General features: G+C 40.9%; 1 protein-coding gene across 14 annotated transcripts in view; it reads left to right on the forward strand.

Moving 5' to 3' along the window:
• The window catches only part of LOC115646061 (poly(rC)-binding protein 3-like), a 519652-nt gene that overhangs the window by 447879 nt on the left and 54326 nt on the right, over positions 1 to 17447 (forward strand). For all 14 annotated transcript variants that reach the window (XR_003998920.1, XM_030551519.1, XM_030551520.1 and 11 more), the window contains 3 exons: positions 6398 to 6421; positions 6525 to 6557; positions 11047 to 11163. Coding sequence is in view for 13 of the 14 variants with exons in the window: in XM_030551519.1 (XP_030407379.1) it covers positions 6398 to 6421; positions 6525 to 6557; positions 11047 to 11163 (174 nt within the window). In the remaining variant the exon portion in view is untranslated. The remainder of the gene's footprint in view (positions 1 to 6397; positions 6422 to 6524; positions 6558 to 11046; positions 11164 to 17447) is intronic.

The raw sequence follows: 17447 nt of genomic DNA on the forward strand, positions 1-17447 counted from the left end.
CAGCTCCTCTGCTATCATGAAATAAATAACCTCCTCTAATTTTTATCTATTTCATGTTAATATATAACGTAAAAGAAAGCGTCTTTGAGAGTTGACCTCTCAGCAATTAATCCAAGGAAGAAAAATGCCAATGTTCGTTCTGTACTTTCTATTTCTTGTGAACACTTTGGCAAGGTATTTATGATTGACTGATTATGTACTCGATTTCAGTGACAGCCCAGAGTCCCTTGCTACCTTGCCAGTCTGACAAAAGGCAGTGATTCATTGGAAGAGTGTTAGCAATCAAGACATTTTCTTATTGTTAGTGGCCGCTGCACCTTCCAACAAATAAACCACATAACAAAAATTTCTTGTATCTGGCAAGCATGGTATTCTGATCAGTCCACAGATGCAATGAATTGATATAAGCAGAAGGCCCTGTTTCCATTGCTACTGATTTTGTACAGTGGGCAGGCACAGGGACTGTCATCACTAGTACCACCAGCACTGGAAGGAAGATAGCAGAAGGTTGCAGTAGATAATTGTGGTGAAATTTTATATAAATTACTAGCCTGCTAGCCAAATAGAAGTAGGATGTGTTATAAAAGCTTCTGCAACACAGAAGGATGGAATACGTAGTGTCTTCTCTTTCAGAATGGCCATAACATAAGTGCCAGTGAGCTGTAGAAACTGATGAAGGTGCTCAAGCATATGCCTCACTTTTAGCACAGGAGCAGTCCCACTAAAGACCTTGTTGAATTGGGGTCTTAAGCATCAGATGTTGAATACATAAACATGGATCACCAGTTAACATGACTGACTCAGTCATTCATTCTTTCAAGGTAGATGAACTGAGTTATGGCCCATGTAATTTACCGTGTCTTTTTTTCAAGTACATTAATAGTAGGCTTTATACACGGCTTAATCCTGATGGCTGTGCTGGTGCAAAATTAATATCAAAGTGCAACAGTAGCTTTACCTGCGTAATAAGGGAATAAAGGCTTTAGGATGTTGCTTGTCATTTGTTAAATGCTTTGGGATGAAAGCATAAATGTATGATATTATTGTGACTTTTAAAATGGTTTTCACGTCCATAAATGAATTTAGATTAAGGCTCCTGTCAGATTAGTGTTTCAATAACACTGTAAAGTTGGTAGCAGGATTTTATATCAGAGTGCACGCTGGTTTATTGTGAGATGGGGGGGTGGCTGTTTTTTACTCCTGAGATTGATGGTGCTATAACGATTATTAAACTGGTAATATTTAGAAAAATGATGGAACTTCACACAACATGTTAGCAGTCTAAAGGTTACTCTTTATGCCAAGCTTTGTTACCATTTGTTAAGCTTCCTGGTTTTTTTAACATGACTAATTTGTTTTCCTTGCTATGCGGAAGGCATAACTATTAGCTCATTAGAGAAATAGCTTTCTCTCTCATACGGTTTGACTGAGTGTTTCAGAAGCCCAGATTAGTCAATTGCACTGTCAAGATTTCTGTCAATCACTTGGATTGTAAGGAGTTGGTTTTTGTTTTAATTTTCCATTGCATTAGCAATAGAGTGTCTTAGGTAATGCGTTCTCTTTTGTGCTAAGACCCTGTGCCTCTGGATTGCTCATTTGGAATGGAACTCATCCCATATCTAATCCATTATGTGAATTAGGTGTGAAAATAATAGTGTGTGTCTACCTCTTAGCATTAAGTAAAACATCCCTCATTTTTAACATTGATTTTCCTTCTGTTGCCCACTGAAATGATGACTGAGTAATTTAAAATTTAAAAAACAGCATATCCATTATACTTTTCGTGGAACAAACCAATGGTTGACAACATTTTCCATTTTCTAGTAACATATGGCTTTATACAAGGTTTGCATCGTGTCATTTTTGTTACATTTTTAACTACTTAGATATAGCTTACTGGTGAGAAGCACGGTCATAGGCACAATGTGAAATATTGTTGACACACACTGGACAACTGAGTGGGATTTTCCAAAGTGACTAGATATTTCGGGTGTCTCAGCATTTGGGGGCCCAATCTGAGATAACTTGAAAGGCCAGATGCTCCACACCTTCTAAAAATCAGGCCACTTTTATGGGTTTCAAGATAGGCACCGAAAATCACAGGTACTTTGGGGAAGTGTAGACATCCGTATAAACACTGTTTCAGCTATATGTTTTGAAAATCAGTGCATGGGGATTGATGGATACAAAGAGAGCATAAGCCCACAAGACAGCCTTTTGCTTATTTATAGACGAAAGAGGGAAAAAATAGTGGTTTAGGATATTTGATCTTATCACAGATAATGATGGTTGATCAGTGAGAAGCAAATGTCATGCTGGTCTGAAAGAGCTGGGTAAGTAGTTACAAAACTTAGCAAATTTTCCAGAAAAGCAAAATGAATCTCACTATTTATGCATACTTCAGGGGGGAAATTTAGGAGGCCAAGGGGGCGGCATCTTTTCACTTTCAAACTTTTTTAGGTGTCAGAAACTGGGTCTGCCATTTGTAGGTAATATGCATGGCTGTGTGGAGTGCATCACCGGTAGCAGCCTGACACGCCACTTTCTATACGAAATAGTTTCCACGGAGTAGCAGTAATAACTCACAGGCCACACCGCTATGGACACTGATTCCACACCCCTATTACACTGCATTTAGTCCCTGACAAGCAGCCAAAGAGTGCCTTTTGAAGGCATTATGGGGTGTATTGGAGAAAAGTATACAGGCAAACACTCTACATCATGCCGTCCAAAAAGTCTTCCTATTCACTAGGAATATTTGCTCCTGTTACTTCTGATTGATAGGAGTTTTAATATATTCTGTGCTATATTTTCCAATATGTTAATGAGTAGATAATAGGAAAGTAAATCAATCTGAAATTGACCATATGGAACAAATATATGTACTTAAGTATAGTTTATGTGTGAGCACTGAAAAATATAATGCATCACATTTTCAGTATGTAAAAATATACACGTATGTTATAGGACATCTCAATCAAACACCAAACTGAAATCAATGGGAGTTGCACCCATTTACACCAGAGCTGAATTTGTCACCATGAATCTAGGTATCATAATCAACTAACCACAGCATAATATGTTTCTGCAATAAATAAATTGTAGAAATGTTCTATTAAGGTAAAAAAAAGTCCTCAAAAATCGAGTTGAGCAGAAAAAAAAAATCAAACTTCAGCACTATAGAAATAATTTTAGATATTCCAGAAAACACTAAACATTATTCTTAGTGACATAAGAATCTACATGAAACAGACATTGAGCTATATAAGGAACCATTAAAAGTATGACAAACTAGAAAACCCAGTGTGAGACCCATTCTCCAAATTAGCTAAAGAACCCTTTGATTTCTATCTGAGGGGAAAAAAAAGGCTTTCCCATTGTGACGATGCAGTTCTGGCGGGATCCAACTGAGAGTGCCAATTCAGGACCAATTGCTTAAACAGGGCAGTTACAGCCCTAGGCTGGGGATTTTCTACCTCTAAGGCGAACCAAACCAGCCAGACAAAGAGGACTTCGGTTTCACCCCATTGGCTAACCACAAGTCACACAAGCAATTTCCTTAGACACTCCAGTTTCCCAGTATCACCACCCGTTCCACTCATCCTGGGGATGAATGGTTATGAAAACCAACACCCCCATAAAAGAAAAAGGTTCTCTCGATTCCAAAGAATCATGCCCCAGACCCAGGTCAGTATACACATCAGATCATACCCACAAATCATGCTGTTGCCAATCCTCTAGAATCTAAAATCTAAAGCTTTATTCATAAAGGGAAAAAGGTAGAGATGAGAGCTAGAATTAATTAAATGGAATCAATTACATAAAGTAATGGCAAAGTTCTTAGTTCAGGCTTGTAGCAGTGATGGAGTAAACTGCAGGTTCAAATCAAGTCTCTGGAGAACATCCCCTGCTGGGATTGGTCATCAGTCCTTTGTTCAGAGCTTCAGTTTGTAGCAAAGTTCCTCCAGAGGTAAGAAGCAGGATTGAAGACAAGATGGAGATGAGGCATCAGCCTTATATAGGCTTTTCCAGATGTAAGAACCTCTTTGTTCTTACTGTGGAAAGTTACAGTAAAATGGAGTCTGGAGTCACATGGGCAAGTCCCTGCATACTTTGCTGAGTTACAAGACATATCTGCCTTCTCTCCATGGGTCAGTTGTGTAGCTGATGGTCCTTAATGGGCCATCAAGCAGGCTAGGCAGAGCTAACACCAACTTGTCTGGGATGTTTCTCAGAAACACAGCACAAATTTGAAATACAGACAGGATAGATCCAATACGCATAACTTCAACTACAAAATGATACAGACATACAGACAGCATAATCATAACCAGCAACCCATAACCTGGTCTTAGACACCTTATACGACTCCCTTTACATAAGATTTGGTGCCACTACAGGACCTTGGTTGCAAACCATGTTCTATATGGTCCCAGTTTATATGAATAACCTCACACCCATCAGAATTAAAAATAGATGCTGTTTCTGATCTTTATGTGAATTTAGCTTTGCTGGAGAGAGGACTGGTGCTGACAAACCCAGAGCTGTCAATTTATCCCTGAGAAAGAACTTTTTCTTTTGACTTGCTTATATGGTCCAAAAAATATCTGGAACTTTAGGAACTTCATTATTAAACAGATTCCCCCCCTTTTTCATACATAATCAGCTTCATATATTCGTGGTCAAGATGGGCTACTGGACTGCTAAAAACTAAATAGTAATTTTTATGTGTACATAGATATAGATTCATACACTCCTGGAGGTCTATATATATGTACAGATCATTAGATACACTCATACAAGATACTTAACACTTAAGCTAACACAATAACAAGCAAAATAACACTTATATAAATATATTAGCATGTAGGTCCATTCCACACAGCATGTAAAATTGTAGTTCCACAGAGCACGTAAGAAGCCCATCTGAATACAGGCCAGCACCACATGGGAATGAAGTAGAGTTTCCAAGCAGCTAACAGGAGAGGTAATAAAGAAGAAAATAAAACCAAGAGAGGTAAATTTTGAGAATAAGCCTGAGGAGTTCCAGGTTCAGAGCAGTCAGCATGGAGGCAGACTGGGGTCTTCAAGGCATTGTTCATCAAGGCATTTCAGCACGTACATAACTTTAAGCATGTGCTTTGTCCCATCAACATGAATGGGATTTAAACATATGTTGAAGCAGCTTGCTAAACTGGAGCTCCTCCACTCACAGAACATCTGCAGCTGTCCTCAGTGTTATGGATGTGGCTAAAAGAGCCACAGGCCCTAACTGCTTCATTTTGTCTGTGTATCCATTATTCATTGGCAAGAAAGAACTTCCACAAGGTCCCTGCACCTGTCTTGAATTGTGGAGATGACTTTAGTAGCCCTTTGTCATAAGATGAGCCTTTTTCTCGGGAAAAAGGAATGGAAGCCATTTCTTAAATCTACTCTGGTGGTTGTGATTCAGAACAAAACAGGTGAAAGTACTAGTTGCAGATCAGCTCTCCAGATCAGATTAATCACGTCTAACTCTTTTTAAACCAGTGGAAGCTGATTTTGGAGACTAATCACAGAATATAAGTTAGCTTTTCTCTTAGTTGGTCTCATCTCCATCAGTTGTTTTTCACTCTTGGATCAAACCTGTGCAACTAGCACCATGCCTGTGGTGTTCATTTTATGGTTATTAACTCCCATTTTGCTTCCCTGCTGCTTGTCTGTGGCTAGTTTAAAACACATGGAAGTGATCAGAACTTCCACATCATTCTCCCATTGCATGTTTGAAGGTTTTTTTCTGGACATTTTATATGACTCCACGTAGGATTTTAGTAACCCGGTAGCCACCTTAACAGTGTCTAACAGCTGATTAGCAATCACTGGTTTGGGAAGCTCTCACTGGAGGGACTGAGAAGGACAGGCCAGCAGTTGTTTTATACAATAACTCCTAATCTCACCATAATCCACTTCTATCCATTACTTGCTGAAAAGAGAAGCAGCATCTGCCTTCAAAGCGATCACCATTGAACATGAAGGCTGTATCTTCCCAATTTTCCCAAAAGATTGTTCAGCTCAATCAGTTCTGAATCTCTTATTCCCCAAAATAAGATCTCGGTATTTACAGTGACAGAATGCTGCATTAGCTCGGGGCTACTTGCGAGGCAGTGGGGTTTTCCCCATGACAGCAGTAAACTCTTGTGTGTCAGGTATATATATTGCAATAGGAGCTCTTAGTCCATTCCTTCTTATAGTGCATATTTGTATGGACTAAAAATGTAGCTAGTGAAATGTGGCTGGTCTGTCCTGCCCACCTTTCTCTTCAGAATGAACTTTACAGTGAAATATTGTTTAATTAACACTTCTTATTTTTGTACTCAGAAATATTCACTTACTGTGGTGTTGTTTTTTCCTGTTCCAGGAGGTTGGGAGCATTATTGGAAAGGTCAGTAATTTACTTTAAGAATTTTTTTTAAAATTAATGTCTCTGTATTCTATATCAATTTACCACTGCAGTGGGGACTAATTTTTCCCCATTTATTTAACAGAAAGGGGAGACAGTTAAGAAGATGAGGGAGGAGGTAAGAAATACACTTCGATGTCTTTGTTTCTTTCTGTGTCTGAGAATAACTAGGTGTATGGAACAGCAGTGCCACCAAGTGGCTGGAAAGAGTAATGCCAACTATTTTTTATTATATGTGGTGGTGTTTTAATACATATTATATGCAGGCCAAAATTAAACAGTTTTTCTTAATATAAGCTTCCCCTAAAGCTGTCTCAGTTTTTTTGTCTCCTTTAAAGGAAATTAAAGGGGATAATTTCTACAGCACTGTGCCTGTATCCCTGTTGTCTCAGAGCTTATTTAGTCAGTAGGGTTCTGAGGGTATGTCTACACTACCCGCTGGATTGGCGGGCAGCGATCAATCCAGTGGGGGTCTATTTATTGCATCTAGTCTAGATGCAATAAATTGACCCCCGAGCACCCTCCCGTCGACTCTTGTACTCCAACTCAGCGAGAGGCACAGGCAGAGTTGACAGGGGAGCAGCTGCAGTCGACTCACCGCAGTGAAGACACCACGGTAAGTCGATCTAAGTACGTTGACTTCAGCTACATTATTCATGTAGCTGAAGCTGCGTAATTTAGATTGATCCTCCCCCCTCCCCAGTGTAGACCAGGCCTAAGTGTCACAGAAACTCTCAGGGGTCTATTCTCCCATTGACTCACATTCATAACTCCTGGGCCTGGTCCCAGATTGAGGAGTTTGGCTACAGAGCTAAATTTTCCAAATTTTAGGATTGGGGTGGGTGTTGAATCCAGGGATTTGGACTGACACATTATAGAGGGTGAGGGCCAACCAAAAAATCTGGATCTGTCTAGAACTGGAGTGATCCTATGGTACAGGCTCACCTCTAATCACTCCCTTTGTCAACACTTGGCGATATGCAGATAAACCTGCAAACTGGAGACATCATACACTTGTAAAGATGCAAGAAAGGCACCTTTCCCCCATTCTTGGAGTTTGGATTTATAAACAAAAAGATTAATTCAAAGCTGAAATCACATAAATCTCACTCAAAATCAACTCCCTAGGCCTGGCTGCTCATAGGTTTACTTTTCCATCAGCCGGTCTGTCCCAGACCCTAAATCTCCTGCTTCAGGGCTTTAGCCAGTCACTTGCAGGGGTCAGGAAGGGTTTCCCCCCACCACTGCCATGTATTCTCGCTGTTGGGTTTTGTATGTTTTCACGGTGTTGTTGGGTTTTTTGGTTTTGTTTGTGGCATCAAAGATGGTCACTGCTGGAGTTGGGGCACTGCACTGTGTGGGCTGAAACTCTGAGCGTTCTCTCTCTCGGGTGCTTGGCTGGCTGGCTCTTGCTCGCACGTTCAGGGTCTATCTGATCCCATATGAAGGGTTGGGAAGGAATTTTCCCCTAGGTCAGATTGGCAGTGACCTGTGGGAGGGGGGTTGCCTTCCTCTGCAATGTGGAGTCAGATTCTGTGCCAGGATTATCTGGATATATCTCAGTCAGTTCTCTGCCATTGCAGGAGTCTTGGGTATTAGTACACATGGATCCCTCCTGTTTTCTGCCTGTGGCATATAACAGCTTAGTCTCCTGAGAACTGTAACACATTAGCCTAATTTCAGTTGTTGGTTTTACTGTGCAGATGCTGGGTGGTGGTGGTGGTCTGTGATATACAGGAGGTCAGATTAGATCAGTGGGTCTCAAACTCTTTTACTGGTGACTCCTTTCACACAGCAAGCCTCTGAGTGTGACTCCCCCCAACAAATTAAACACACTTTTAAATATATTTAACACCATTGTAAATTCTGGAGGCAAAGCAGGGTTTCAGTTGGAGGTTGACAGCTCACAACCCCGCCATGTAATAAGCTCGTGACCCCCTAACCCCCAGTTTGAGAACCCCTGGATTAGATGATCTGACGGTCCCTACTGGCCTTAAATTCTAGGACTTTAGCTACCTGTCCTCAGAGGGCTACCCCACCTTTCTTATATTCAGGATGGACTCTAAAAAGTCACATCTGTCACAGGGAGTCAGCAGAATCTAACCCGCAGCTCCCTAGAGGGTTCTAATGTTTGTTAAAAGGAGGAGGCAATCTACCTTTTTGAAGGTAAAAAATACAGTTATACAGAGAATGTACCCAGAAATGTTTAATTTAGTTTTGGGGGTTTCTGCCAGTTGCGTTGTTGCTAGGCCCTTGTAGAAAGTCTCCCATAAGGAAATTTTAAAACATGCGGTAGAGAAGAATACTCTGATATGCCCTTTAACTACACGCACTGAAGTGTTTCTTTTCAGCCGGGCTGGTGTCAGAGCGCTCTTTTTCCAGATACAACTTTCGCCCATTTGTTGACTCATTAAATACAGGTATTTATTTAGATTTATGACAGAAGTAAGTGGTGCGTTTCTGATGCTCCAGATGCCCCTGATATTCATTAAACAAACAATAATCAATTAATCAAAATGAATTGTTGGTGCTAATCTTATTTGTTCCCACCAACAGGCAGTTAGAGCTCCACCCACTGAGATTTGTGCCCACAAGTGAGTGCAAAACTGTGGGCACGGATTTTGTGTATGCGTGTTGAATCTACATAAGAGAAGCCCCATCTCCCCTCCCTTCCCCCCACATAACTCTTTTTCTGAAAACTTATTCCCTGCTCCCTGCAATCAAACCTGTTAGGTGTAAAAAAGTAATTTGTCTCATTTTTTCACAATAAATGGACATTTTCCTCCTTATGCTCCTGAGGACACTAGAAACATACCCTCTAATTTTTGATATTAAGGGGTTAAATTAAAAGAGAATAAGGGCAAAGATTCTCTGGATAAACATGATATGGAAACATACCATCTTAGTCCTCAAACTCTGAAGTGAACGTTGTATAAATAGTAGAAAGGAAATTACATATAATTCCTGTAACCAACCACTTTCTTTTGCACTTTCCTTTAAAGAAATAGAACACAATTATTTTCATCTAGATTTTTCTGGCAGATGTGTTGATAGCAAGTAACACACCATCTTTTGGGAAGTGGGACACCACTTGCCCTGTCTGTGTCATTCTCTAAACTACCAGGGGCCTGGCACAGCCTAATTGATATGTCTCCAGAAAACTACCATCCAGTGAAATTCCTTTCACTTCATGGATAAGGCTGCCACAAAATACTGGCATCCCTGCTGCTTTCCTTTAGAGTGTAAACTCTCAGATTCAACCATTTGGACTTGAGTGAAAGTCTAACAAGAGTTAAATGATCTTTTGCCATGTGAGATTTTCAGAAAACATTGGATACAATGATGCATTGTGGGACAGTCTTTCACATAAACCATTGTGACCTTGCTCGCATAAAAAGTACTTCCATTAACGTCAGGCATATATTCTAAGTATTGTCAGGGTGAGTAACCCCTGAACGCCCTGATCCTCTGAGCAGCTCTGCATGGGCAGACTCCTGTGTGCACACAGAGCCCTACTGAAGCAGAGGAGCTCATTGCAGGCTTCAGCCCTAAGAAACCTGTTTTGTGTTTGGTAACTGAAGCCAGACACTTTGAACCAGCTTAAAACTTGGCCTCGCCATTGACTAAACACTGATATATGATTAGTGTGTATCTGGAAATCCCCTCGCCCTTCCCCACCCCAAGGCAGATTCACAACTCTCCAGTCCACCTGTCAGACAACAGTAGATTAAATATCTGCTGCCCTTGCGTCTTTTGCAGACATTCAGCATACCTGTCAGGAGATTCAGTGACAGGAGGATTTTGCCATAAGTACGGCTTGTTGTTATATTTGGTTGCTGTCATGTAGAGAGGCAAGATGCATAAAACTCGTTCAGCAGCAGTAAGTACAGGAATAGAAAGAAACTGCACAGTCTCAGTCTTTCCTGAACCATCTGGGTCTGATTCTTATTACATTAAGGAGTCTGTGTAATACGTTTATACCAACTTTAAGGGCCATCTGTCCCACCAGAGTGATGTAAAGGGGCCATGGTGTAAATGAGAATCAGGTTTCCTATTTCCTTCTTGCTGGCTCCTCCTCTTAAAGAGATATGACTGTGTTACCACACTGGTATCTTACCATTGCCACTGGATGATTCTTTTAGTAAGTGTGGTCAGTACACACTAGCTTACCTATTCTGTATGAGTTTGTACAAAGCACTCATTAGAATAATTTAGTCTAGAATATAAATTAAAGACCTACAAAATATGGCCCATAGTGCTAGTTACCCTGTTTGTTCAGAAAACTGGAGCCCCAGCTAGACAGCCTATTTTAAAGTGAATAGTTCAGATCTAGTCCAGAGATGAAATTATATATACATATATAGTTGATGCTTGCTAAATAAAAATTTCTCATACCAAGAATTCTGTTTTTAGTCCTGTTCTAGTTTACTCCTGTACGTAGGAAAGGGAGAGTGAGAGAATTCATTTTGCAGTTGTTGCTTTTAATTACTTGGGTGCTGCTCACCTACTATGGTGAAGAAAGCCATATAAGTATTTAGCTAGAGAGTCTTCCCTATTTTGCATTCCAAAAGAAAATGTATTTTAAAAATATTTGTTCTTGTTGACAGAGTGGTGCTCGAATCAATATTTCAGAAGGATCCTGTCCAGAAAGAATTGTGACAATAACAGGCCCAACAGATGCGATTTTTAAGGCTTTTTCTATGATTGCATTAAAATTTGAAGAGGTAAGCAAATAAAATACATTTTTCTCTCTTCCAGTTGCAATACAAATATTGTCTGAATTTTCTCATGTTTGCTTTAATGCTAAATATAATTTGTTTAATGCTCTATTTAATGGCAATGAAAGTGGTTATGTTTTTATAAATGCTTTTGGCAGTAATACTGGAAGAGAAATAATGGGTCAATTTACAAGCTGTTTGATCATTTCTTTTGCTTTTCATAGACTTTAGGGAAAAGCAATTGCTTCCAGTAATGTGCTCTAATGGTGGAAAAAGTGTCTTGGAAATTTCTGGTCCCATTGTGGCTTTGATTTGAAAAGAATAATTGCGTAACTTATAACTCGGTTTCTGTGTGAATCAGCTTGATAGTGATGTAAATGTTTTATATAAAAAAGAGTATAGAGTTCATTCAACTTAAAGATTTTTAAAAAATTATTAAAAGCAAAATATATTATTGCCGGGAAGGTATAAATTGCTCACCAAAGAAAACTCTTTATCAATTCACTTTCAGGGCATAAATCCTGTTTAGAGGAAAAGCTGGCAGAACTGTAAAACACCCAAAGAAATGCTGGGTCTGAGTTTGTGCGAAGACCCTTTTGCAGGTTAAAATTGTACTTCATGTATAGTGGAAGAGAAGCGAGAGAATTGAGAGTTGACCTTGTTAAATGTTTGCTGCTTCAAAGTTTATAATAAAATTGATGTATTTCTGGAAGCCCCAACTAAGTATCGTGTCTCTATTGCACTAGGTGTTGTCCAGATATTAAGTAAACATCCAGTCCGTGTCCCAATGTAGGTCATCCTCACAGCCCTCTGAGCTGCTGCAGAGTGGCGTTTTGGGAAGGGGGCAGAACAGGATATGCATAGGTCTGTGCACGCTGGTGATTCCACATAGTTAAAGAATTCAGTGGCAGGGCTAGGATCCATCCCTGGCTGAGGATGGTACAGTAATCCCAGTGTCATTTGACTGAGAGTGAGCAAATTGAGTCATTCATTTCACCAATAGCATGAATATTCAGCTAGCATAGCTCAACATTTTTTGTAGCATTTTTGTTTAATTGCTATTCAGTCACCCATCTATTCTCTGCTGTTGCATATGCTGACCTTGGAAGGAGAGGTAAGAAGAAACCCTCCCCTGTCCAATGGCTCCCCTCCCCTAGCCTGGAGAAGGGGTATGTGTATAGGGTGCGGGAAGATAGCCAGTAGCTGCTTTGGTTTGTTTTTCTTCAGTTTATTATGTCAGAAGATGGCCACATATTCTCACGTGACCTCTCAGCTTGAAGGAAATAGCTTTAAAAGATGTAGAAGGTGATACTCAGTTCTGCTCAGAATACTCTAAGCACTTCCTGTTCTCAGTTCATCAGCGTTAAATCAGGAGAAACTGCTGACTCACTGAGGTCTTCCTTTTTCAACTGAGGTACTTTTTAAAAAAAATTTTGCTAGCTAACTTGATTTAGTTCATGTGACGTCACATGCCCCTTAACGCATAGTGTAGTAGGTTTGACATTGTTACAACCATGTTCACTTTTTGTGTTTGTAGCCAGAGCTCCTCCTTAGGGTTCTCTTTAGCCAGCTAACCCACATTAAAATACAATTTGTCCTGTGTATAGTAGAGTTAAAATGTGTTTGCTAACACCTCTGGGGGAGGAGGTGAACCGCCCTTTTTCTCAGTTATTTTTACTCTAGTAGCACATAGAAGCCACAATAATGGACCAGGACTCTCCTGTGCTAGGCACTGTAGAAATCAATAACAGCAGCAACATGGTCCTTGCCACAAAGAACAACTCCATTATCTTCAGCATGGTTGTACAGGATTTGGGTTGGCCAAAAATCACCCTGACTGTTTTAAATGGTCACCTGGATGAATGATCATCCCAAACCAAACCTATAGAAAATGAGCATGAGACATTTCCTGGTAAGAACTAATAACTGTTCACCCTTTTATGGTTTTGAAGTTTCAGTAGCTTGTTCTAAATCTGAATCCATCCTTTATCAAGTTGGCTAAAACCATTTGTAAGTTGTTACCCTCTGGATCAAGGAAGTCCATAGGCTGTCCTTTTCCTTAATGCCCATAGACTCACTCACTGATGATTTTGGGCAGAATAAACTATTATAACATTTCTTTCTCTTTGTACTATCTGGCTATCACTAAATTCTGTGGATTGCATCTGACACAGTGAGGTGCACTGGTGGTTGAACAAAATGCTGTTGGTGCTCAAGTGAATACCAGCTCAATGCTGTTTTTTTGCTTTCAAGATAAAGTTATGTGAAATCTTCATTTCAGCACTGCACGTATCTAACTGGGGAGAAACACATCCTAGGAAAACATGAGAGTCCTCAAAAAACCCAGCCTTTCTAATATCAGAAAATAATCAAAACATACAGCGTAGTGTAAGGAAGCCAGGCCTAAAAGAGACTTTTCTGCACTGGTATTGTTTCCCACCTTTTACCAATAAGCTTTAACAATCTCTCGGGGCGAGAGCCATGTTATTTTCTAGCAGGTTGCTAATGAATTCAGATGCTTGCTAAACAAGCCAAGTTTGGATCACACTGATGATTAAAATAGGCACTTTTATCTAGAGGAAAACCAGGCCTTTGAAAAATGGCAAAAATCAACATCGATCATAGAAGTTGCAGCTGGCAAAGACATCTTAGATTTCCAAATCTGTATCTCCTTGCAAACTCATGAGATTATCTCCCGACACAGTAATTAGCAGGTAGAGCTCAGTGAATAAAGCAGAGAAACATTCCCAAAATGTGTTTGAAAAATGTTGTGAAAATCCATATTTATTTGCAAATATTCACAAAATACTTGCCCAGCTGCATTAGATGGGTAAAAATGGGAGAAAAAATTGTTGGAATTGTTAGTCAGATAATTATCTGATCAGCTTTCGTATCAAGTATGAAATTGATACTACAATCAGAGGCAGATCCTCAGTTAGCCTGAATCAGGGATCAGCAACCTTTCAGAAGTGCTGTGCCGAGTCTTCATTTATTCACTCTAATTTAAGGTGTGCCAGTAATACATTTTTGTGTTTTTAGAAGGTCTCTTTCTATAATATATATATATATATATAAATAAACTATTGTTGTATGTAAAGTAAACAAGGTTTTTAAAATGTTTAAAAAGCTTCATTTAAAATTAAATTAAAATGCAGAGCCCTCCAGACCAGTGGCCAGGACCCGGGCAGTGTGACTGCCACTGAAAATCAGCTCACATGCCACCTTTGGCAGGCATGCCATAGGTTGCTTATCCCTGGCCTAAATTGTCATAAACCACCTGAGGATCTGCCCAATAGTCTCATGGCTGTTTGCTGAGCTCTGAGCTAGAATGGTTCTACATATGGCAGATTTACTGCACAGCTAATGAGGGTGTGAATCTACCGTGCAGCAGCTTGCTATGCAGTAGTGTTCCACATGGGTACTGCATGACTTGGAGTGCAGCTTAGCATGCAGTATGCCAAGCCACACTGTCAGATTTTCAATGAGCTGTGGCAGTGTCCCTGTGCGACGATACTGCACAGCAAGCTGGTGCTGTAGATTCATATCCTGGCTAGCCATGCAGTGGCTTCCTATATAGACAAGCCCTTGCTCTCAGACACTTTGTTGGCTACTGATGGGAGGCATGTTTCAGTGGCTACACAGCTGTCTTGGTATTTAGGAGATTGAAGTAGAGGTGCCAACTTTGTGATTTGCGAGGGGTGCTTGACTCACGCTCTGCCCTAGGCCCCACCCCCACTCCACCCCTTCCCCCAAGCACCCACTCTGCTGCTTCCTGGCCCATTCCACCCCCTCCCTAAAGTGTGCCCTGCCCTCGCTTCTCCCCCACCCTCCCAGCGCCTCCTGAACAGCTGATCGCGGAAGGTGGGAGGCGCTGAGAGGGAGAGGGAAGAGCTGATCAGTGGGCTGAGTGCTGAGCACCCACTATTTTTTTGTGGGTGCTCCAGCCCCAGAGCACCCACAGAGTCAACACCTATGGATCGAGGTACAATTCCCTGTTCTGCCGTAGACTTCCTATAGAATTAGGTGAAGTCATAGTCTTAGTTCCCCATCTGTAAAATTGGGGATGATAGCACTTCCTGACCTCCCAGGGGCATTGTGAAGGTAAATATATTACAGATTGTGGGATCCTCAAATACTATAATACTATAACACTAAAACTTCAGTTAGATATGGGGGCGTTCCTTCACACTTCCACAGCTCTTTTGGGCCAGATTCTGCACAGGTGGGAGGCCTCCTCAGCAGAGGCGCTACAGTTCCCCTCATTTTCTCCCTTTGCGCCCCACCCCACACACACACCCCAAACATGAGCTGGGAGTAGGCAGCCGGGAAGCTGGCTCTGCCTGTCATTGTGCCAGGCATCACGGTCACAATCAGCTTCCAAGGCTGCTCCTGGCCCAGCACAGCTATGTATTGCCTCATATACAAGTCTGTTGGCAAAGCCCCGCTTAGCTCCTAATGAATGTTAGCTGTGTAGAAAAGACAGAGAAGCGCACATTTTCTTGTTACATTAACAGGAACATTTTATCATGGCTGTCTGATTTTAAAAGTCACTTTTCAAAACCTAAACAGAATGAAAACATTGCATGTAGCTGCCTGATATTGTCTATTAACTTAGCAACTTGGAAATATTGCTAAATCTTGGCTGAATTTTTTTCCATATGCTAAGAAAATATTTTACTCACTGCAGAATAAAGCAACCACAGGTCTACATTACTCTATAGAACAGAATAGAAGCCAAGCACTTATTTGCCATCATTTCTTTAATGAAGTTTTTATAGAACTAATCAGCTCTAACCCACTCGTGAATATGGCATTATAATTTAACATTAGAAATTTTCTTTTTATGGCTACATGTAAATTAAGTGGTGACTTTCTGAGAATGCTTAGAACAAAATGTATTGCTAGACGAAGAATAGCTCCCAAAGTTCACAATAATAATGCAAAGTTATGGAGTAAAGTACTTAAAACTTAGGCCCTGATTCTGCAAGCGCTTACACGAATGCTTAATTTTATTCATGGGAGCAGCCCTCTTGGCCAACAGTGCTGCTCATATGCATAAATTAAGCACAAGTGTTTTTGTAGGACCACGGTCTTGGGGGGAAAAGATCAAAATAAGGATCAGTGTTTAAAAAAGAAAAAGTGGATTGAAGGATTACAACTGTGAATACAAAATGTTGTTACTTTAACATCTGACCTTCTCAATTTGTACTTTACATACCTGAGACAATTGGGAAAATAGAGTACAGTGTATAAGGAATTTATTGGAGGCACAGATAGCATCACCTATAGTTAATGTTGTCTAACACTTTCCATTATAACATCCTGTTTTCAGTTGTTGATAACTCTACTAAACTTAAACAATGTAGACTGAAATTTTCCAGCTGGGTGTCTGCCTAAGACTCATTTTTCTGGGGAAAGTTTCATCTAAGTTTAGCAACTAAATTTGGTGAAGATTCCATCTGCACTGAGCATGCCTTATCCAACAGAGTGATTGCTCATGTTCCAGTCCTGGGCTGCAAGGAGTGCTTACAGGGGTGGCTCCAGGCCCCAGCGCACCAAGCGCATGCTTGGGGCAGCAAGCTGAAGGGGGCGCTCTGCCGGCGCCACGAGGGCAGCAGGCAGGCTATCCTCGGTGGCTTGCCTTCAGAGGATCCGCTGGTCCCCAGCTTCGGAGGTCCGTCAAAGCCGCTGGACCAGTGGACCCTCTGCAGGAAAGCCACTGAAGGCTGCCTGCCTGCCGTGCTTGGGGCGGCAAAATGCCTAGAGCCGCCTCTGAGTGCTTAGGAATTTCCTCGTGCTTGTTGCTCCTGGCTGCCAGGTACTGCTGCAGTTCCAGGCACCAGGAGTGAGAGGAATTCCACGCATAGTCTTCCATGGTTTTTTTACCAGCATGCAAGGAAATATTTCATCTTGAGAAGCCATGATATGTTGTTGTTTATATAGCCAAACTGGCTACCAATGAGACAGGCAGATAATATGGCAAGAAACCAGGAAAATTTTGAAACCTGCCTGAACCATCAGAACCCTGCCTGATATCCACTGGAATACTGTTGAAACTGACATATTCCTGCAGACTGTTGACAAATTGGCATTTTCCAATGGAAAAAAAGATTCTGTTGGAGATTTTCTGACCTGCTCTAACCAGGAGCCAGTGGTTCCTGAGTTCTGGCTCTTTGCTGACATCCTTGTGGCTTTGGGCATCTCTATGATCATCTCTTTGCAGCTTTTCCTTTTTTAAAAAAATGGTGATGTTAATACACAGAGGGGGTGCTATGGCCATAAATTAATTG

The sequence above is a fragment of the Gopherus evgoodei genome, chromosome 2 (genome assembly GCF_007399415.2).
Source record: "Gopherus evgoodei ecotype Sinaloan lineage chromosome 2, rGopEvg1_v1.p, whole genome shotgun sequence".
In the NCBI taxonomy this organism is placed as follows: domain Eukaryota; kingdom Metazoa; phylum Chordata; order Testudines; family Testudinidae; genus Gopherus; species Gopherus evgoodei.